We start from the raw sequence: 22,285 nt of genomic DNA on the forward strand, positions 1-22,285 counted from the left end.
GAGCTAGAAACGGAACATCAGTGGTTGGGAGATAAACAAACGTTAAGGTACATCCAGGTTATACTAGAAGAGTACAATGAAATAGCAGCCTAGGAGTTTCAGCATATGGGACAGTATGTGGTAGCCAGAGCATACGGAGAAGGGAAACACCCAGGGGCAATGCTAGGGGCATTGGTGCGCCCTAGGAGAAAGCCGCAGACTAGACTCCATACATGGAATGTTAGAGGGTTGAATGACCACAGGAGAATACGGAAGGTGATAGAATATCTCAAACGCTACAGTGTAGATGGAGCAATATTACAAGAGACGCACCTGGCCCCCAATAGTGATGAATTGACGCAACGTAGATTGCAAGGTCAATCAATCAATCAAAATACTTTATTCAGCTTTTGTATAAAAAACATAAAAGTCCACGTTACATTGTAGCGTACGGATCCCGTCCATGAATATCTTTGGTCAATGGTTACAATTAATTATAAAGTAGATTTAAAAAAAGGACATAAAAAAGTATCTCCATCACATATAAAAATTAAGATTGATAACACTTTCAGGACTACATCATATATGAAATGTAGTCGCAGCTAGATCTAAGCCTAACTGTTACCTGAAAAGCTGAGAACGTGCCATAAAGTGGACCCCGAAAGCATGGCTAAAAAGGTAAAAGCAGGGCACACTTACGTAAAGTTAGCTTGTTTTAAAACGGGGATTACAAACATCTCCCTCGGCACCTCATAATAACTACAAAACATAAAAAAATGAGTCATATCCTGAGGGGATTTGCCATCGCAACCACATGGCAACAGAGTCTCGCCTTTTCTACTCTCCCGCGGGTCGGCGAGGCGAAGGTGAAATAAATCAAAACGTAATCTTGATAACCTCTTAGCTGCTGGCGCTGGCCAATGGCCGTCGAGCGCACTACCTTCGTAGTGCTGCGCACGTCCGTTGGCTGCCGCGGCCCGCCTACTGCGCAAAACCGCTGCACCGCGGCGGAATTGCCGCGGTAGTTAAGCAAATAATAAAAAACGGTTATGCGTTTTGGGAAGCCCTACGAGATATGGTTCTATTGTGGGGACGTCTTAAGAATAATATATTTACGTAAACTGGGCTTCATTAACTCACGCTCTTCCCTGTTCACCAGCCGCTGTCTAAAAAAAGTCTCCTTGGCCCAAAGAAGATCTTTTTTTCTTTGACTTCGGATTACTATAGAGATCCGCCCTACCAAGAGTCCTATATCCATCCCGGATGAATTTTAACCAAGGAATGTAGTGGCATGGTCCAGAGCCATACAATCCCTTAGGATCTCTCTATTTAGGGCGGTACCCTTGTTCAACCAGACTTTGAGCCAATGAGAAAGAGGGCGAAACGAGTACATGTCAATTTATTGCATCTGGATTTACCTCACATCCTAGGGGGGTCCTTATCTGGGCTGACAATAAGGCAGGTGTTACGATAAAATATGTACGCATTGATCCAAGTGGTAGATTTGTGGTGGCCTGTTGTGATATGGAAGGCGTAGCAGTCCTGTTGATTAGACTCTACGGTCCTAACTATGATGACCCGCAGTTTTACCACACACTCGGCACCTACCTGCACCAGGACGATGGCCTTCCTCAGATTTGTGTGTGTGGGGGGGGCTACTTTAATTGTCTCCTGGAACCTGCTAAGGATAGATCAATTGACCCCACCCGCAGACCGGCAGCGACTGCAAAAACTATCACAGATATAATGGACTGTTTGGGAATGGTGGATATCTGGAGACATTGCTCAAATACGGGGGGAGGGTATATGCACTATTCCACCGTACATGACATATCCACTAGGATAGATTATTGGTCAATCTTTAAGAGCCTAGTCCCTAGGGTTACCCAACGTGAACCTCTCCCCCATAAATATTCGAATCACTCGCCAGTGATATTGACCATGGAGCTCTGACAATGCCAGACCTCTGCCTTTACTTGGCGATTCCCACCGTACTCTCTCCTAGACTCCGCCTTTAAAGTGGAATTGAGCCAGCTGATAAGTGAGTTTTCTCAGACAATGTAGGCTCGGTGGATACATTTGCTGTAGTCTAGCAAACATTCAAAGGTAATATCAGGGGTATGGTTATATCAAAGCACTCAGGGGTACTGAAATCCTTCCGGAGTAGGTGAACACTCCTAGAAAAAGAAATATCCGAGCTAGAAACGAAACATCAGTGGTTGGGAGATAAACAAACGTTAAGGTACATCCAGGTTATACCAGAAGAGTACAATGAAATAGCAGCCTAGGAGTTTCAGCATATGGGACAGTATGTGGTAGCCAGAGCATACGGAGAAGGTGAACACCCAGGGACAACGCTAGGGGCATTGGTGCACCCTAGGAGAGAGATAGAGACTCTGTTGGAAGAGTTAGATGAAGATGACCAACTCCTACATGAGCCGCACCATACAGCCGATAGATTTCGCAACTACTATGCTGAGTTAAATAGGTCTTGAATAATCCAGGATGAGGCAGCAATGAATGACTATTTGGAGCACATTAAAATGACGTGGGAGCATCTGATGGCTCCGCTGGACCCGGAGGAGATCCATGCAGCACTGGCAGGTATGCAACCTGGGAAAGCGCCGGGGATGGATGGCATAACTGTGGCTTTTTAAAAAGCATATCAAGATGTCCTGATACCACACTTAGTCACGCTCTATGTACAAAGGGTACAGACCGGAATAATACCCCTTTGATGCGCGAGGCCCTCATAGTTGCAATACCTAAACCTGGTAAACCTCCCAATGTGCGCTTTTCCTGTGGGCCTTTATCGTTATTAAATGTTAACACGAAAATATACGCTAAAGTACTTGCCAAAAGACTGGCGTTGATATTACCAAGGGTGGTGGGGCCAGAGCAGTCGGGATTTGTCATGGTTTGGAGTCTGCATACTAATCTTAGGACGCTGCTGGAAGCAGTACAGATCCTGGATCCCGAAACAGAAGCGGCAGCAGTCTTTTTGGACGCCAAAAAGGCGTTTGACTCAGTCGAGTGGGTATTCATGAGAGCAAACTGAGACGGATTGGAGTGGGAGAAGTATTTCAACAATTGGTTAGGACACTTCACAACAAACCGGTGTCACGTATTCATATTGGTGCAATAACCACGTCCAAAAGTCCGATTACAAGAGGCACCCGTTAGGGCTGCCCACTATTGCCCCTGCTATACGCTCTCATAGTGGAGCTGCTGGCGTGCCCGCTCCGATAATATCATGGTCACAGAGGTCCGCGATCCCCGAGCTACAGACTAGTCATATCGGCACTAAGCATGGGCGTTAAATCCGCTCCGCTTGCGGATTTTTCGGATTTTCGGCAAATTCGCAATCCGCGAACTCTTGCGAATTTGTCGAAAATCCGTGAATTCGCTCGCGGTGGATTTTTTGCTTTTTTGATTTTTTATTGCGGCGCGCGGCGTGGTGCACAGCATTCACTTTCCGTCATTCAGCGTTTGCCGAGTTGTTTTTCTCGATCATATTTTGCGAGTGCTGCGCCATTTTGGATCTTGCTGCGGGATCCCGCGGGAGTTTGGCACCCGCGAATACGTAATCGCGGCTTGCCACCTTGCACAGCACGCCTCGCGAGAGTTCGCAATTGCGAACACGTAGTTGCGGGGTAAAGGAACAATCTCGCACTCGCGAAATAGAGATTTAGCAATTCTGCACAAGAAATCCACCAGCAAACAGGATAAACCTTCAGAAAATGATGATTTTTATCAGAATCACTCCTCAGGTTGACATTTGCATGGCCTTTTTTTTTGCAAGGAGTCCATTTTGGGGGGGGGGGAGGAAGGAAGTGCCCCACAGTCTCCAACTTCCTGTTCCTGTCCAGCAGGCTCCTCCCAGTGCTTTCTTCATGTGCTGGTCACTTTCATTTGGACCTTGACCTGGAAGGATTACTTTTTGTGGGTGCTGCTGGATATTTGGATTTGAGGCCTTTTTGACTTTCTTTGGATCACTTTTGGATTAGAAATCAACTTTCACAAGTAAGTTTGTTTGGGGCATTACAGTTGCTGCAACTACAATTTTGGAACTTTTTCAGAACATTAAATAAAATATATTGTGGGTAGCCACAGTATACAGTAGGACAAGTGTTGGTTATGGCTGCATGATACAACTGTTTTGTTGAATTTAAACACCATTGAGGCCATGGATGGGCTGGGATTGTGCTGATTTTTGTAGCTTTTGTCGTTTTTTTGGGGCTGCTGGTGGGGCCCTTTGCCCAGGGGTGGTGAGTGTTGCATGGGCCTAGTCTTTCTGTGGGGTGTCTTCGTGAATTTAAACACCATTGAGGCCATGGATGGGCTGGGATTGTGCTGTTTTTTGTGTTTTTTGTCGATTTTTTGGGGCTGCTGGTGTGGCCTTTTGCCCAGGGGTAGTGGTGCATGGACTGAGTGTGCCTGTGGGGTCTCACTCTCTTTAATGTAAACATCCTGGATGGCATTGGATTGTGGTGTTTTTGGGTGTTTTTCAGTTTTTTTGGGGTGTACTGTTGATGTGGACTGGCCTTGTGGGTGGTGGTGGTGGCCATCTTGAGTGCTGGCTGGTACAGGCAACATTTGCTTGGGGTGCAAGGGGCCATTTTGAAGAGAGGCAGTGTCTGAGGCCTGCCCTTATTTAGCCTACTTTTCATCCATTATCCCCAGGGGTAGTGAGTGTTGCATGGGCCTAGTCTTTCTGTGGGGTGTCTTCTTGAATTTAACCACCATTGAGGGCATGGATGGGCTAGGATTGTGCTGAATTTTGTGGTTTGTGTCGTTTTTTGGGGCTGCTGGTGGGGCCCTTTGCCCAGGGGTGGTGAGTGTTGCATGGGCCCAGTCTTTCTGTGGGGTGTCCTCTTGAATTTAAACACCATTGAGGCCATGGATGGGCTGGGATTGTGCTGTTTTTTGCGTTTTATGTTGTTTTTTTGGGGCTGCTGGTGTGGCCTTTTGCCCAGGGGTAGTGGTGCATGGACTGAGTGTGCCTGTGGGGTCTCACTCTCTTTAATGTAAACATCATGGATGGCATTGGATTGTGGTGGTTTTTGGGTGTTTTTCTGTTTTTGGGGTGTACTGTTGATGTGGACTGGCCATGTGGGTGGTGGTGGTGGCCATCTTGAGTGCTGGCTGGTACAGGCAACATGTGCTTGGGGTGCAAGGGGCCATTTTGAAGAGAGGAAGTGTCTGAGGCCTGCACTTATTTTGCCTACTTTTCATCCATTATCCCCAGGGGTAGTGAGTGTTGCATGGGCCTAGTCTTTCTGTGTGGTGTCTTGAATGTAAACATCATGGATGGCATGGGATTGTGCTGATTTTTCTGTGTTTTTCCATTTTTTGGGGTGTATAACTGAACTGATGTTCCTCTGTCTTCCATTGCTTTTAGGTGCACAAGACTCTAGAGAACCACCAGTGCCAGGAAGAAGTCCTGCAGCGGTGTGTGTGTGCAGCATAACGTCACGCGACGTCACGTCTGGACACAGACAACTCTGCAACTCGTGCAACTGCTGCCTGCTGTTCTGAAGAAGATGGCCCCAAAAAAAGTTACCCGTAGCTCCTCTAGCAAGAAACTTGCCAGTAAGGAGCAGAAGAAGCAAGTTACCAAGGAGACTGGTGTGCCGGCCGCCCCTTTTTTTGGGAGTAAAAAAAAAAGTATGCCTGCAGCAGCAGCGGGATCTGCTGGGGACCAAGCTGGGAGCAGCACCCCCGCACCATTGGGCTCAGTGCCACCACCACCACCATGCCAACTTAAGTCCAAGCCCTTCACTGCTGCAGAGGCACTTAGTCTTGTTGTTCAATCACCATCGACCAGTGATGTTCGCTCATCGCAAGAAAGTAGCAGCAATGTCCCTCAATCAACACAGGTTGTTGTAACTCATCTTATGAGTATTGAACAACCACAGCCGCAACAAAAACCACATGTGCAAGTACAAGCCCAAGTACATGTGGAAGGAGAGGCAGCGCAAGGAGATGCGCAAGCAGAGGTGCATGGAGGGTCACAAGTGCCCACAATAGTTGTTCCTCCCGAAGTAGGGGCACATCAGGAAATCGACAATCAAGGCGAGGTATCATTTGAGGAAGACACTCCTCCTGATGATCATTCATTGTCTTCCACACCCCTAGCAAGGAAGAGATCAAGGGTGGTGTCTACATCTTCTTCAAGCACACCTCCTTCTGATGATACGGATCAAAATTGGGAACCAGCACCACTGCCGTCTGAGAGTGAGGCGCACCATGATCTGACAAAGGTAGTTAAGCGTAAAAGGAAGCTTGTCCAAAGTCTCAGAGTTATGGAGTGTGATGATGAGGCTCAGCAAGAAGTGGCGGATACTGCTGCTGATGAAGACACTGACAACGACGACCCAGTCATCATAAAGGTCACTGTAGCCCCAGCGGGCATGCAGCAAACAGACATTTTGACCCTAGCCCGAAAAGCTGCTGAGCGTGATGATGATGATGTTGTCGACGAGGAGGCAGTGGAAACACCACCACAATCATTGGAGTTAAGTAGTACACCAACTCGTACAGCTTCCATATTTCTTTCTGGCAAGAAGGGACCTCCATCCACCTCGACCTTATTTAGTGGCGGTGAAAGTGCACAACGTACAAAAGTTGGGCAATCCAGATCCTCCACTTCATCCGGCATTCGCAGCATGACCACCACCAGTATCGCCGCCTCCTCCGGCCCCCACAGACACTTCCATTCCCCAGTTTGGGTCTTCTTTACTGTTTGCCCAAAAAGGGAAAAGTTTGCTATTTGTAGCACTTGTAAGCTTGCAGTTAGTCGTGGTAAGCTTGGTACCAACTATGGGACTGGAGGCCAGAGAGGTCATCTTGAGAGACAGCACGCTGTCCAATGGTTTGCGCACCTAAAGGAGATGAAGGAAGCCCGAATTGGAAGTCAAGAAAACGTTGATGTTGCATCTGATGATGACGAGGAGGAAGAAGACGTGTCAAACACTTCACTTACACCCAGTACCCCTGTCAGCAGCACACCCCATGTGAGGCACACTAAGAGTGTTGGAGCGAGTGAGACACCAACGCGCAAAAGTTCACCAGCGAGCATAATTGGGTCAACGAAGTCATTATCATCCCGTAAATGCTTGGTCCAGGGCAACATTAGAACCATGTTTTCTTCAGACGCGCCATATGAACGCAGCCACCCACTGACTCGTCTGTATAACACTAAGCTGGCTAAAATGCTAGCTGTTGACCTTCTCCCTTTTTCTTTTGAAGAAGTGGTAGGTTTTCTAGAATTAGTGGCAACGCTCTGCCCTAAATGGAAGGTTCCTAGCCGGTTCTATTTTGCCAGAGTTGCGGTTCCAGCACTACATGAAGATGTGCTGGAGGCGATTGGGGCAGCTTTGCAGAAGAGTGCTGTTCACACTATACATCTGACAACAGACATGTGGACCAGTGGCGCAGGCGCTGATTACATGTGCATCACTGCACACTGGGTCTCTTTTTCAGGTGTTAAAGCAAAGCTAAACGCAGGTGTTGACCCGGACCAAGTTTTTAAAGCTGCTCGGAAACATGCAACACTAGCCATGTTTGGCTTGGAGAAAAGTCACATATCACAAAACATTTTGGACGAGTTTAACAAAAAGGTCTTTCACTGGCTGTCCCCAAAAAAACGCCAGATTGGTTATGTTTCCACGGATAATGGCGCCAATGTAGTTAAGGCCATGGCGCTGGGTGACTATTTCAGAGTGCCGTGTTTGGCGCACCTATCAACCTGGTAGTTCAAAAATTCTTGAGTGATAAAGATAGTCCAGCGTGCGAGGTAATGGCCACCTGCCGCAAAATGTGCAACCATTTCAGCCATTCTTTTACGGCCCGGAAGCATCTGAGGAGCCTGCTACTTGAACGTCGAATGCCAGTGAAAGCACTCATCCAGGAAGTGGCAACACGTTGGAACTCAACCTTCTACATGCTTGAGCATCTGTATGAGCAGTATACGGTACTCGATCACTATTTATTAAAAGAGGGTACAGGTCAGAAGGACCTGCGGATGAGTGCGGCGCAATGGGACATAGTTAAAAGCCTGACAGACATGCTTCATCCTTTTGAGTTCTTCACGCGTGCAGTCAGCCAGGAGGACTGTAATTTGGGAAAAGCTATCCCATTGTTGTGTATGCTGTAGCACCAACTGAAGGCGGTGTCTTCTGAGTTAGAAAAAGATGAAAAAAACAAGGACCCTTTTCTTTTGTCGGAGAAATTATTAGAGCGCCTACGTGGTGATGAACGTCTTAAAAAGATCAACTCAGAACAGCATTACATTTGTGCTACTATTCTGGATCCACTCTACAAAAAGGCGCTGGCAGGCCAAGCATTCTTCCCTTTTGCTGATGAAGATGTTAAAAAGTACAAACGTTGGCTAGCCTGGTCAGCCAAGAGGTTTGAAAAAGAACGGCAGGATATTGAAGGAGAAGGCAGTACATCAGCATCAGCAGGCCATCCCCAGTCAAAAGAATCCACTTCTGCACCTGTGGCTGTGGCACAAGTGACCTCTCAGCCGTTAAAGACACCGTCAACCGGATCATCTGCACCACACACAAGAGTAACATTGGCTGCTGAAGAGGATTGGCTAACTTTGCTTGGGTATGGTTCTCGGAAAAAGGTCACAGGCACAGCAAAAAGTAAGCAAAGTGGAGGAACCGTTGAGGACCTTGAGTCGATGGTGCAGGACTATCTGAATGACTCAACAGAGGTCTTTCTTAATGATGAGCAATTGCAGTATTGGCATGGGAAAAAACAATTGTGGCCACAGCTCTCCAACCTGGCTATAAACTATTTGTCTTGCCCACTCGCAAGTGTGTCTTCTGAACGTGTTTTCAGTGCTGCTGGTGGCATTGTAACTCCCAAACGGAGCCGCCTCTCGCCCAAAAATGTGGAGAGGCTAACAATGATCAAGATGAATCAGCACCTCATACCACCAGATTACAAAGTACGAGAAAGCACACCGCATGAAGACGAGGAGGACAGCAACGTAGATGAGGGGATTTGTTCTCTGTTCGGTGACGCTGACCTCATCCTGCCTGAATTCGCAGAGTATGAGGACGAAGTCTTCCTCTTATTCCCTGACACCGAGCCCTGAAAATGAGACAATGAATCAATAACTTTCTTTTTCGTCCTTATTCACTTTTATTCCTGTGTGTCTGTCTTTCTTTGTTTTGCACAGTTAATTTAATTCAAACTTTAATCACCTAATCCCAAAAACAAGCCCATCAGCAGAACTGTCTTCACTTGTTTGCTTATTGATTTGAAGGTGCCGCAGTCTACATTCCTCAGGTTCACAAGTTCAGAAGAACATGCTCCTCTATCCTCCTCCTCCAGACTCCTATTTCCCTCAAAGCAGAGGGCTGGATTACACCTAATGAAGAAAGACTCAGCACTTGTGGGGGTGTTCTACTTCTTTGCGGGTGAGTTGACGGCTCTGGGCCCATTGCTGTGAAGCTCTAATAACGGATAAAAGGTTTTTGGACCAAATATGAGGCGGAAATTTCTTGCCGTTTTTGCTGACTTGCTTGCCTTTGAGGTCCTCTTTGGCGGGGTTCCGGGTGTTTGTGGGTGAGTTTTGGGGTCTGGGAGCACTGCTGCGACAGTCTAATCTTGATTGCATTTGCTTTTCAGGAAATCCGTGGTGGAAAACAGGAGTTATGATGATGACCTAGCTGCACAGTGCGTTTGGACCGAAGAGCGAGAGATATTGTAAGTATGAGATTTTGCTTTTTGGCTGTTTGGGGGTGTTGTTGCGTGCTTTTTTGTGGGTGGGTTGGCGGGTCTTGGGGCATTCCTGGGAAGGTCTAATACCAGATAGAAGTGTTTTGGACAAAATCCATAAGGAAAAGCCTTTTTTTTGCTATTTCTTCTGACATCTTGCTCAATGTAGCGTTTTCGGGGGCCTGTTTGGGGGGCTTCCTGGTGTTTGTGGGTGGGTTGCGGGGTCTCTGTTGAAGCACTGCTGCGACAGTCTAATCTTGATTGCATTTGCTTTTCAGGAAATCCGTGGTGGAAAACAGGAGTTCTGATGATGACCTAGCTGCACAGCGCGTTTGGACCGAAGAGCGAGAGATATTGTAAGTATGAGATTTTGCTTTTTGGCTGTTTGGGGGTGTTGTCGCGTGCTTTTTTGCGGGTGGGTTGGCGGGTCTTGGGGCATTCCTGGGAAGGTCTAATACCGGATAGAAGTGTTTTGGACAAAATCCATAAGGAAAAGCCTTTTTTTTGCTATTTCTTCTGACATCTTGCTCAATGTAGCGTTTTCGGGGGCCTGTTTGGGGGGCTTCCTGGTGTTTGTGGGTGGGTTGCGGGGTCTCTGTCGAAGCACTGCTGTGACAGTCTAATCTTGATTGCATTTGCTTTTCAGGAAATCCGTGGTGGCAAACAGGAGTTATGATGATGACCTAGCTGCACAGCGCGTTTGGACCGAAGAGCGAGAGATATTGTAAGTATGAGATTTTGCTTTTTGGCTGTTTGGGGGTGTTGTCGCGTGCTTTTTTGCGGGTGGGTTGGCGGGTCTCTTGGGGCATTCCTGTGAAGGTCTAATACCGGATAGAAGTGTTTTGGACAAAATCCATAAGGAAAAGCCTTTTGGCACTTTTTGTAACTTAGGGTTCGTTAGGGTTAGCCCTAGCAGCAGGATTGCATGTGTTTCGGGGTGTTCTATTGCAACTGAGTTCTGGGGTCTTAGAGCACTCTTGGAGCGATGCTGGCTATGGATACTTTTGCTTGCTTGCAAGTGGTTTGAATATAATCCACGGTGGGTAAGGGTGTATTTGGGCCTACTTTTACTTTCAAAGTACGTTTTGTCACCATTTTTCTGCTAGGCCTCGTTTTTTGAGATCTGATTGGGGGTCTTCTACATTTTTGCGACTGGCTTTAGTAAGGGTCTTGGTGGGAGCATTGCTGGGAAGGTCTAATTTTGTTCTAGTACACCTAGCTTGAGGGGAAAGATCCGCTAAATTAATTTGGCCATACTTATTTATCCTTAAAAAGGTGACTCAGACAGAGTACGCAATTTCAAAAATATTGTACTATCTATTAGGAAAATCAAAGTGTGACTTTTTGCACCACACAGCGTACATACCTTATATTTATTTATCAGTGGTATTGTAATAGCGCTTCCTGTTTTCCGTTCAATAATTACAGGCCGGGTTTCAGTCAACATCCGCCAGGCAGGCAGTGGACAGGGTGTCTTCTGTCAGTGGTCACCAACATTGATGGACGAAGCGTCAGCTGGAATGGAGGAGTGCCGCTAATAAGAGGAATTGTTTGCTGCATGCAACTTACTTACCAAATTCAACAGGACAACAGGACAACTCCAACAACATACAGAATACAGATACAGTATCCATTGTTTTCTTCTATGAGTGTGACTGCATGTGGTTAGCTTTAGTTTCTACCCAAAGATTTCTTTATCTTCAATTATTGTTTGTCCATGCTGTGCTTTTTTTTTCTTCTCTCAACAAAACCTACCCAAAAAGAAACCCGCATTCCCATCCATTTTCCAAACCCTAACCCTCTTCCCCCGGGCTGTGTGGTTTTGCTTGATGTCTGACTAAATGACATCAATAATTCCACACACTTGCTGGGGAGGATAAGGTCATAGCAACGGGCTGGTGAAGGAATACGAGGATATATTCTAGACTTACTCAGCTTCAGTACTATTTCTTGTAGTAGTAGGAGCCAATGTCAAATAAATTCAATGCAAGTACTAGTTATACTTGCAATACTTTACCATTTGTTAGGCTACATTGTGGCACTGTTCTAGTGTACTGTCACCTGCTATATTCTCTATCGTACCGTAACCGTTGTAATGCTACAGTAAGGACAAACCAGGTTTCGTTTTCTTTTTTTCCATAGGCATGCAACTGCCACTGTGTCACACCACTAGTACCACCGCAATGAGGAAATTTCATCCGCCCAGGATTGCCAACCTTAATCCCCATTTCCTGTGGAGCCAGCCCTGGGCCTAGCCCTAATTTCTAACACAAATTACAGGTAAGATAAGCGTTTGGTGGGAGGTAGTATAATGGAGTATTAGGACTAGACGAGAGATTGACGGTAGTACTACTAAAGTCCTAGGACTCTTCAGGAAAACAAACTTACTGTTAAACCCCCACCCACCAGACTGAAAAGCAGTAAAAAACAGGTATGGTCAGATAAAGTTTAAAAAAGTATATTTATGTAGCCCTAACAAAATAATCTCCCTCAAGACCCTCCCTAACCCCAACGATTGTCTTTGAAAAGTCCCAAAAAGAAACCAACTCCCAAATCCCACCCCCTAAAAGTCTCTAAAAAAAGGGCAAGGGACACTCCACTACTGGAGGGTGCTGGTGAATTTTGCGGCCAGGGCATCATACTCCTTGCGGAGGGTGGCATGGTCGAAGCGGAGGCCCTCCACCAAGTAATTAACTGGTGTGTTGTTCTTCTGTGGTATAGCGGAATCTCTCTGTGTGCAACTGTTAATGCCTAACCCTCACATCTGAGGGTCAGACCCCAAACGCTCGGCAACGTTCCTGGGAGGGAGAGGCCCCTGTGTGGTCAGCAGTACCTATTGCTGCCATCCAGGGATAACCCCCTTCCAACAAATTATTATTTATTTTTTTAAACTAAGTGGCAGTGCTCAAAGCCACCGCTGTTGCTGCACACGTGCAAAGCTGACGCTGCACCATTAGTTTAGTGCCCTATTGGCTAGTTCTGCTGCTGGGGGAGTAAATCATTAGGGGCCACTTGTGGGAAGCATTTTTTTTTTTGTTTTAAATTTATTTTCACCTGGTATAAAATTACAAAGCATTCAACAAAGTTACCATTCAACCGATAAATACAAAATTAAACATAGATTGATCAATCTTTTCACTTTGTCAGAGGTTACTTAACATAAGATAAAAAAAAACATAAATGAACATATAATATATTTATCTTGAGTACATCAGTTCATTTCTAGGTTCCCCCAAATTTTCTCAAATTTTTTGAGCGATCCGACACCCCTGAGTTCTGCCAATGTGGATGCCATAATTTTTATTTCATTAACCAGGTACCACCATTCCAAAGTGTTTGGTGGGTTGGGGTTGATCCAGGCCCTGGCTAAAGTTAATTTGGCACAGGAAAATAAAATTGATAGTAGTATATGATGTGGTTGACTTATCAGATGTGGGCCTAATATTACCATAGATGCGGTTATTGGTGAACTAAGATTTTTTTTGTGGTTAGAATCTTTCCCACTTCTTCCCAGAATTTCCCTAATTTCGGACATGAAAACAGCATATGTACAAGATCTGCCGCATACTCGTCACATTTCGGGCATTTAGTTTTTTCTCTCGTGATATTATTCGAGGACCATTTAGAAAATCTTTCTGGGGTATAATATAGCAGATATGTAGTTCTATATTGTTGTAGACGTAAACTGGATGATCTTACATAGTCATGAATGTTAGTATAAGATGTGCTTATTTGTTTTCCAGTAAAATTAGTAGCGTATTTTAGATTCCATTTATTTGCTAGTATATCATTATCGTCGGGACTTGGACCTATAAAGAATTTATATGCCGAGCTGATTATTGATTTCTCTTTTTTAGAATTTAATAGGTCCCATATACCCCCACTCGGCAAAGTGTTAATTCTGTTCTTCCGTATTAAAAAGTCATATATTTGCATATATTTAAATCTATGTGTGTCAGATAGGCTATATAATTGCTTTAAAGTTAGAAAATTCAGAATACCTCGAGAGTTATATAGATCGCCCAAAACCATAATTCCTTTCCGTTGCCATTCACGGGATATCCCGTCGCTAAATATATTTGGCAGTCCGGGATTATCCCATAAGATTAATTGTGAGTGAAATATAGTGGTTTTACAATACATAGATATATCCTTCCATATCTTTACTATATCTCGTATAGTCTTAAATTTAACCCTTTTGTAGAAGTTTGGATCTGTAATACGGAGGAAAAATTGTTTAGCATCTCCCTTTAATGATAAGAAATGATAGAAAAATAGATCCTCTTCATTTAGTAGTGATCGAATACGCCTTATAAATGAAGCCCAGAAGTATAATCTCACGTCAGGAAAGTTAAGCCCACCAGATCCTATTTGATTTTTCAGCATTTTTAACGATCTCCTAGCCTTCTTATACCCCCAGATAAAGTTACAGAAGATCCTATCTAATTGTTTGAAAAAAAGTCTATTTTGTGCCAAAGGAATTGATCTGAATAAGTATAAGTATTTTGGTATTATTTTCATTTTGATCAGATTTATTCTACCGATTAAATTTAATGGAAGTCGGTGCCATTTTTTTTAAATTTGAAGTGGTAGTTTTCATTAAGTTTTTATAATTGATGCTATTAAGTTCTTTGACGTTTGAAGTAATTTTAATTCCTAGATATGTCGCGGTCTTGCATATTTCAGGTATTGGTTGAGGGGGAGCAAAATTAGCTATTATTTGAGTTTTATGAGCATTTAATTTATAACCTGATACATTGCCAAATTTTGATGCTTCAAATTTGATAGCTTTTAGAGACTCAGTTGTTTCAATAGAGTATATAGCGATGTCGTCCCCACACGCAGTAATTTTTAAGTTTTGACTGCCAGTCTTGAAGGGTATTATTCCTGACTGAGCATCCAAAGCCTTTAGAAACGGTTCTAATGAAAGGGCAAACAATAAAGGTGATAGGGGACACCCTTGACGTGTGCCCCTCTTGATTGGGAAGCATTGTGAAGTAAGACCGCCATAGCTAGTAAATGCGGTTGGATTGTCGTAGAGTGCCTGAATCCCGTTTAAAAATTTTCCACCAAACCCCATGGATCCCATTACGTGCCATAGATAGTCCCACCCCACCCGATCGAACGCCTTTTCGGCATCAAGCATTATCATGGCTAGGGGGGTATCCTCTATTTCTGCTATATCAAACGCAGTTATTGCTGTATTGACATGGGCTGATGTATCTCTCCCTGTTATGAACCCATGTTGTTGCGTGTTTACAATTTTAGGCATTAGTGGTGCAAGTCTTCTAGCCAAACATTTTGCAAAAATCTTAGCATCAACATTGATCAGGGAGATTGGCCTATATGAGTCCATCTCCTCTTTAGGTTTACCCTTTTTATGAAAAAAGATGATTTTAGCTTTGTTCCAAGAGCGGGGAGCTGACCCGGTTCTTCCTATATAGGTAATTACTTCTAAAAGAAAAGGTGTTAGCTCGTCCAAACATAGTCTGTAGATTTCCAACGGGATGGTGTCCTCACCAGCAGATTTTCCTAATGGCAATGATTTTATGGCCTCTTTTAATTCTTCATTAGTTATTTCTAAGATCAATTCCTCTGTTTCGTTTCTTGTTAACTTATTTGTTAAGTTTTCTTTTAGATAGTTTTCAATTATTTTATCGTTAGGTATATTCTCTGGTGTATATAAGATTTCATAATATTTGGCAAATTGTTGAATTATATCATCTGGCTGATTATATCTCTTATTATCAACCCCCGTAATTTGGGAGATCATAGATTGTGCTCTATCCTCTGCTACTTTAAACGCTAAGATTTTTCCAATTTTGTCGCCGCCTTCGTATTGTGAAAATTTATATTTATGAACTTGTGCACTTCTTTTTTTTAAAAGAGTTTCTTTGGTTTTGCATTTTAACTGACTGAGATTTGCACTAATATCTAGGGTTGGGAGATTGTCTCTGTGGGAAGCATTTTTGCAGTCGGAAACGTCCAACCGCAAAAATGCTTTTACAAATGTACCAAATACAAATTGTGATTCGGTAACACGCTACCTACTCGCAATTTATGTTTGCGATTTTGTATTTAAAAGGGGCGTGTTTACGGCATTTCTTCCAATTACTGAATCCAAATGGGCTGTATGAAAGTTTTGCGACCGAATTAAGGTCATATTTTACTGACTCCTTGAAGGAGGTGGTAACACATTTGCAAATAGATAGGGGTCCTTTAAAGAATGGAAAACAAATATTTTTAAGAGTAGGCAGCTGTTCCACGGACCCCCTTGTCTACTCTTAAAAAATATAAACGAAAAAGCTTATTTTTTTTCTTTTTAAATGCATCCCATTATCCTTTAAGGAAAATAGGCTGCATTAAAAAAATAAAAAAAAGACTGCTTTATTAAAAACCAATCATAGACATGGTGGTCTGCTGTCCTCAGCAGGCTGCCATCTCTGTGATGGCTGTGATTCCTAATGGGTCTCAAATTGCGACCTACCACATTAATATGCATGAGGTAGGTCTATTTGTCACTCGCTAGCAATCGCCAATGAAAATCAAAAGAGTTTCATACATTAGGAATTCCGATTTCCAAATTGCGACTCAGAGAGAATCACAATTAGGAAATCGGTATTCCTGATGCTAGTACATCCTGCACTAAGTCTTGTTGTATTTTGCATTCTTCGAATGAGAAAAGCAAAAAAGAACTGGGATGAAAAAAGAAATTAAAAAATCAGTCTGGACACAGTACTTACTCCTTACAAGAGGTAAATCAAGTTATACCTGGCGGCACTCAGAGATACGGGGCTGCTTGGTGGGTTCGCTGCTTTCCAGTTGGTTGCGGCAGCACTCTTCACTACCGAAGCCTGAGCGCTGTAGAAATTACAGAGTGACACAAAAATAAATGTGCGTCCTATAGAAGGGGATCTTTAATGAACAGAATGCTTACTCGAACCCAATGCAATGCAAGATACAGCAGGATTTATTTAGGAAAAGATGTCTACATACATCTGCAATAAACACAGTTCAACTACTAACTCTTAAACATATGTGGGAAAAGGTATGATGGGAAGGGAAAAGAGCCCACGTTTTTTTCTGCATCTTCAACGTTAATCAGACACCACAAAGAGCGAGCAGCACCTGGGCTGAAGATGGAAGCAAGAGGGGCTACGGGCTTTCGATTTGTTAGGACTTTGGCATCTGCAAATAGGGGGCTGTGCTGAGAGCCCTAGCTGTGAGCTCAAAGTTGTTGTGACGCGTAAGTAGTAGTTTAGTGTGTGTTTTGTAAGACGGCGTGAAAGTGTTGCGGCTGTGCCCTCATGTAATGCATGAGAGAGGTGGTAAATGAATCCTATATTAGGTTAGTACAATAGAATCAACTAGCAGTGAGAAACGCTCAGCACATTTACAAAGAAATTAGATTAGTTGGTGCGTTTGTAGATTTGCCTTTTGATTGAAGCTCTTCTCGCACACAGTACAGCGAAAAGGCTTTTCTCCTGTGTGTGTTCCCTTATAAGCAAAGCGCTGGGAACACTCAGTGCAGTGATAAAGCTTCTTTCCTGTGTGTACGATTTGATGCCGTACAAGGGATCCCTTATCAGTAAAGCGCTTGGAACACAGAGTGCAGTGATAAGGCCGATCTCCTGTGTGTGCTCTTTGATGCCGTACGAGGCCTCCCTTTTGAGAAAAGCGCTTTGAACACACAGTGCAGGGATAAGGCCGCTCTCCTGTGTGTGTTCTTTGATGCAGTACAAGGTTTCTCTTCTGAAAAAAGGTTTTGAAACACACAGTGCAGTGATAAGGCCTCTCTCCGGTGTGTGTTCTTTGATGCCGTACAAGGGTTGCCTTATGAGAAAAGTGCTTTGAACACAGAGTGCAATGATGAGGTCTCTCTCCTGTGTGTACTCTTTGATGCCGTACGAGGTCTCCCTTTTGAGAAAAGGTTTTGAAACACACAGTGCAGTGATAAGGCCTCTCTCCGGTGTGTGTTCTTTGATGCAGTACAAGGGTCACCTTACGAGAAAAGCGCTTTGAACACACAGTGCAGTGATAAGGTCTCTCTCCGGTATGTATTAGTTTGTGCTTTAGTAGAGTTGTCTTTTGATTGAAGCTCTTCTCACACATGGTGTAGCGATAAGGCTTTTCTCCTGTGTGTATGCTTTGATGCTCATGGAGAATTTGCTCTTGAGTGAAGCTCTTTGCACATACAGTGCAGTGATAAGGCCTCTCTCCAGTGTGTGTTCTTTGATGCTGTAAAAAAGTTGCCTTTTGAGTGAAACACTTTTTACATGTTTCGCAGGGATATGGCCCGAGGCTGGTGTGTCCTTTTTTGTGCCTCACAAGACGTGTCTCATTGATAAATCCTTTGTCACACACATTACAAGCAAAGCGTCTCTCCCTCATGTGCATTCTGCGACGTTTTTTAAAGTAGATATTTTGAGTAAAATTCATCTTTCCTCCGGGACCTTTATGGCTTTCTTTCCCATTCATACTTTCTAGATGTGATTGTTGTTCTGCAAAATAGAAAAAACATTGAAAATTACATATGGAAAATACTTCTTGAAAAAGCTGCATTGTTATAATATGGAAAAGTGAACAGTTACAATTCAGGGAAAAAAGTGTATGTTCTAAGAAGAAGAGTCACACTTCCCTTTGAGACACACATGGTGGCTAGTCCTACACAAAGTGCGGTGACCTGGTCCTGCAGCAGGAGCATGCTGGGAAATCAAGTGATTCACAAGAACCACTGTTGGACATGGGGTTTCTGGTTGGCTAGGGTAGGCACCTAAGCCAGGCAGAATCCACCACTCTAGTCAGGGTAAGCCAGATACACGCCCGAGATAACCTGCGCTCACCCTCTGGTAGCTTGGCGCAGAGCAGTCAGGCTAGTTTAAAGAGGCAATGTGCAGAGCATTTGTGCAACACACTAGAGCAGCAACACAGTGAGTAAACCACAAAAGGGAATCCACGCAGAATTATGTAAAAATAAATTCTATATTGTACATCAAACAAGACCAAAATGACTTTAATCACACTGTTAGTGCAAATAATGCAGGTTTGATAGAGAAAAACACAAATTACTATGAAAAGAGGACACAGCACACCTGCGCTCCTATTACACATCATATGGTAACTGTAGTGAACGTTGAACGTGGTTGAAGTGATTGCATTTGGAAACCAAATGTAGGGGGCAGGAGCACCTACTAAACGCTAAACAGTAATTGAGCTTGAGTCTTCCCGCAGTACTCCTCTATGGACGGCCCTGCGCCATTCTTGAGGTCATCTCCAGAGCAGAGACAATGCTGAACAAGAAATGCCCCTCACGCTCTAGCGAATTTGGAGCCTGCCGGGGCCGCTTGAATCGCGACTCTTTGCCCAAGGGAAACCAAGCAACCAGTGAAGGAGAGCAGGGTGGATATACCACTCTTCTGGACCCAACTTGCCTCACAGTACCTTTGTGGGTGCACGGCCACTGTCCTCAGGGCATCTGTAACTTGCTAACAATGTTGTCATGTCTCGGACGTGGGACCCGACATTGGTAGCTTTGTGCAGTTTATGCATTAAAAAGGGCAAGGCTGGCTGGAATGAGCCTCAGAATGCTGGCACGCCACATGTTACAGCACAACGTGTCGTCGAAAGGCCCCCCTTGAAGGCTTTGTGCAGCTACTGTAGCTCTGCAGCCTTAGGCTCTGCACTGTACCACCTCTGAGCAGTACAAGTCTTCAGGTTGCTGTTCCTTGAGTCTCAGGACCGGAGGGGCAACACTAGTTTGTTCTTGGTGGTATCTGACAGTGACGATATCTTGCCAGACTTCGGGGGTGAGGTTCACAATACAATTCAGCTGCAGTGAGCACGGTGGCTCAAGGACGTGTTTGTTTCTCTGGTAATGCCTCCAGACGAAACAACGCTGTTCACGCTAGAGAAAAAACGCTCACCACATGCTGGTTTGTAAAACATAGAGCACTTCCCTAGAATGCACAAAGGCACGCTGCTGATCAGAGAGCTGCACTGTAGGCCCATGGTGCACTGTCCTGTAATGCACAAAGTTTTACCTTGGTGCAGAAGGGAGCACTGGCGACATGCTAGCCTTTGTAAAATGGGCTCACCCAGCAGAAGTCTCGGAGAAAAGAGGCAACAAGGTCTCAAGAGGACAGGGGGCAAGCAAACAAGCCCTTGGAGAGCACTTTGGGGCACAAAGGGGAGTGGCCAGGCAGCAGAGAGCACATACTATTATGTTACAAATTGGCAGTCCCTCCTGCCGCCCAGCAGCAGCAGGACAAAGTGGTGGTTGCTCCTGGCAGCACAGCAGTCCTCATGGCGATGAGCAGTTTGTAGAACCAACAGTGTCTGGTTACAAGTCCCAAGCAGCGTCTAAAAACATGGGATTAGAGCTCCAGTACATATACTCAAAATTGTCTTTGATGAACGGGTGACTTCAAAGGAACCCTAAGAAGCGTGCAACAGTCCCTTGCATCCCATTCCTGGCTCCAGACGATCAGTACGGGGTAAATCAGCCCTTTCAGTGAGGGCAGGACACAACCTATTCAAATATAAGTGTGAATCACCTCTCTCCCAGCCCAAGAAGACTATCAGCGTGCAGATGAATGCAGATGTATCCCCTGTCACAGCCAGCCCCTTCCATTGGGAAAGCTTGGTTGTCATGACTCTTCCAAACATGATAGTTGCAGGGGTTTCCTCTGTGGTTGAGTGAGGGGGTCAAACGGTAACCTCAAAGAATAGTGTTCAAAACACCTTCGAGGTTGAGCTTCACAAGTGCAAAATACTGAACACCTTTCTTTAGAGTACTCATGAGGCGTTCTACCAGACCATTGGCCTGGGGTCAAAGGGGAGTTCATTTTATGATTCTTTAAATGGAGGTAATTTAGAAAGTTTTTGAATTCTTGACTATTAAAAGGTGGGTCCTTGTCAGATTTTAAACTTGCAGGTACAAGTCATGACGCAAAGATGCCATCTACGTTTTGAATAACCCTGCTCATGTGTAGTGAATGAAAGGTCTTCTACCAATGGAAAATGGGAGTATTGATCATCAATAACTAGAAGATAATTTCCATTATCCAGAGGGCCATAAAAAAATCAATAGCAATTCTCTTCCAAGCATGATCTGGCAATTCTGACATAATCAAAGGTTGCTGACTAACTTGAGAGGAAAGAAAGTTGCATATGTGACTAGTCTTCAATTCATTTTTGACCCTTATGTCAAGATACGGAAACCAGACTCGATCACGGACAGCTCTCTTAAAGGCAACTATTCCTCGATCTCCTTCTTGGGCAAATTCGACTACTTGTTGTCAGAGACTTTGGTGAATAACAATCCGTGTACCTTGCAGAATGAGGCCTTCCTGCGTTACTGAAAGTTCATCTCACATTTCTGAACTTCATATACTCGCTGTCATTAGTGAGATGTCTAGAATACTGGTTCCGCAACTTTTAATCTTGACATGCCATTACCTTGGCTGGTGGCAGTGACAATTTGCTCTAAAGACATGGCAGCTGGTGTGCTCGATTTCACAATAAATTTGATGTAATCCTCCACTGTATTAGATGGGGTACTAGGGCATAATCTGCCAGTTTCTGATCTTTCCCTGGACGATGAAGAATCATGTAGTTGAAATTCTTGTGACCTCAAACCCCAGCACTCAATTCGAGGAGGCATTTTTGCTGTGGGATTGCCGAATACCATAAACTATGCTTGGGGATCAGTCACTAATGTGAAGGGCTTTCCATCCACAAACCCATGGAAATTATTCACAAGCCCAAACCAGTGCCAAACTTTCTTTCTCAGGGTGCGAGTATGCACGTTCAGTTTGTTACAGGTTCTTATTGAAATGTGAATTGGTGGTAGGTACACCGCACTTTTAATCAACGGTGTATTTGATTTTTATTCTGGAAGGGTGCGCTCGAGGGTGGTGTGACCGTCACACACCATGAAATACAATTAAGTAGTGTAAGCAAAAGATTTGCATTTACATCCCCTCATGGAGGCACTCCGGGAAGTTCATAGAAATTACTCTATATGTTGGATTCAAAAGATAAGTTTATTCCAAATGTGTTCCAAATTTATGAAGTATTTTACTTCCTTTCATCGGTTTGTAGATATTATCGACATATCGTTACAACGAACACCATAAATCTCCAATGCATTTCGGGCTGTCCGCCCTTTATCAAGGAGAGGCTGAAAAAAGAAAGAAATAGAGCCCGGGTCAGGGTGAGGAGGTAGGACAAGGTGAACGGGGAGGTTGATTTTGGCCGTTCAAGTAGTTAAACAAGTGCCGATCAATATGGTGGGTTGATGTGGGAGTTGGGGTAAATACGATAAAAAGTGAAATTAAAGTGCCCAACAAAAAGCGATAAAAACGCGTAGGTGCAAAGGTTAAATGCCAAATAAAGACGTGAATGGTATAGAAGCTGGCTGTGACGTCCAGAAACGGACTGTGTGAAATTCGGTACTTACTAGATGATACGCGCCGAGGCGGTCAGGAAAGATAACGCGACGGTCTGGTAACTCGGCGTGGTGAATCGAAGGGTGAACTAAATAGGTGCAACATAGAAGGAGGACTAC

General features: G+C 44.3%; 1 protein-coding gene across 1 annotated transcript in view; it reads right to left on the reverse strand.

The window, feature by feature from the left end:
* Window positions 1-17,121: 17,121 nt before the first annotated feature.
* The window catches only part of LOC144758635 (uncharacterized), a 58,562-nt gene continuing 53,398 nt past the window's right edge, over window positions 17,122-22,285 (reverse strand). Inside the window, exons 2-3 of the mRNA XM_078646439.1 lie at window positions 17,275-18,218; window positions 17,122-17,214 (exon numbers count right to left, since the gene is read on the reverse strand). Coding sequence (XP_078502565.1) covers window positions 17,122-17,214; window positions 17,275-18,218 — 1,037 coding nt within the window. The remainder of the gene's footprint in view (window positions 17,215-17,274; window positions 18,219-22,285) is intronic.

Source organism: Lissotriton helveticus, chromosome 1_1 (assembly GCF_964261635.1).
Source record: "Lissotriton helveticus chromosome 1_1, aLisHel1.1, whole genome shotgun sequence".
NCBI classification, from domain to species: Eukaryota; Metazoa; Chordata; class Amphibia; order Caudata; family Salamandridae; genus Lissotriton; species Lissotriton helveticus.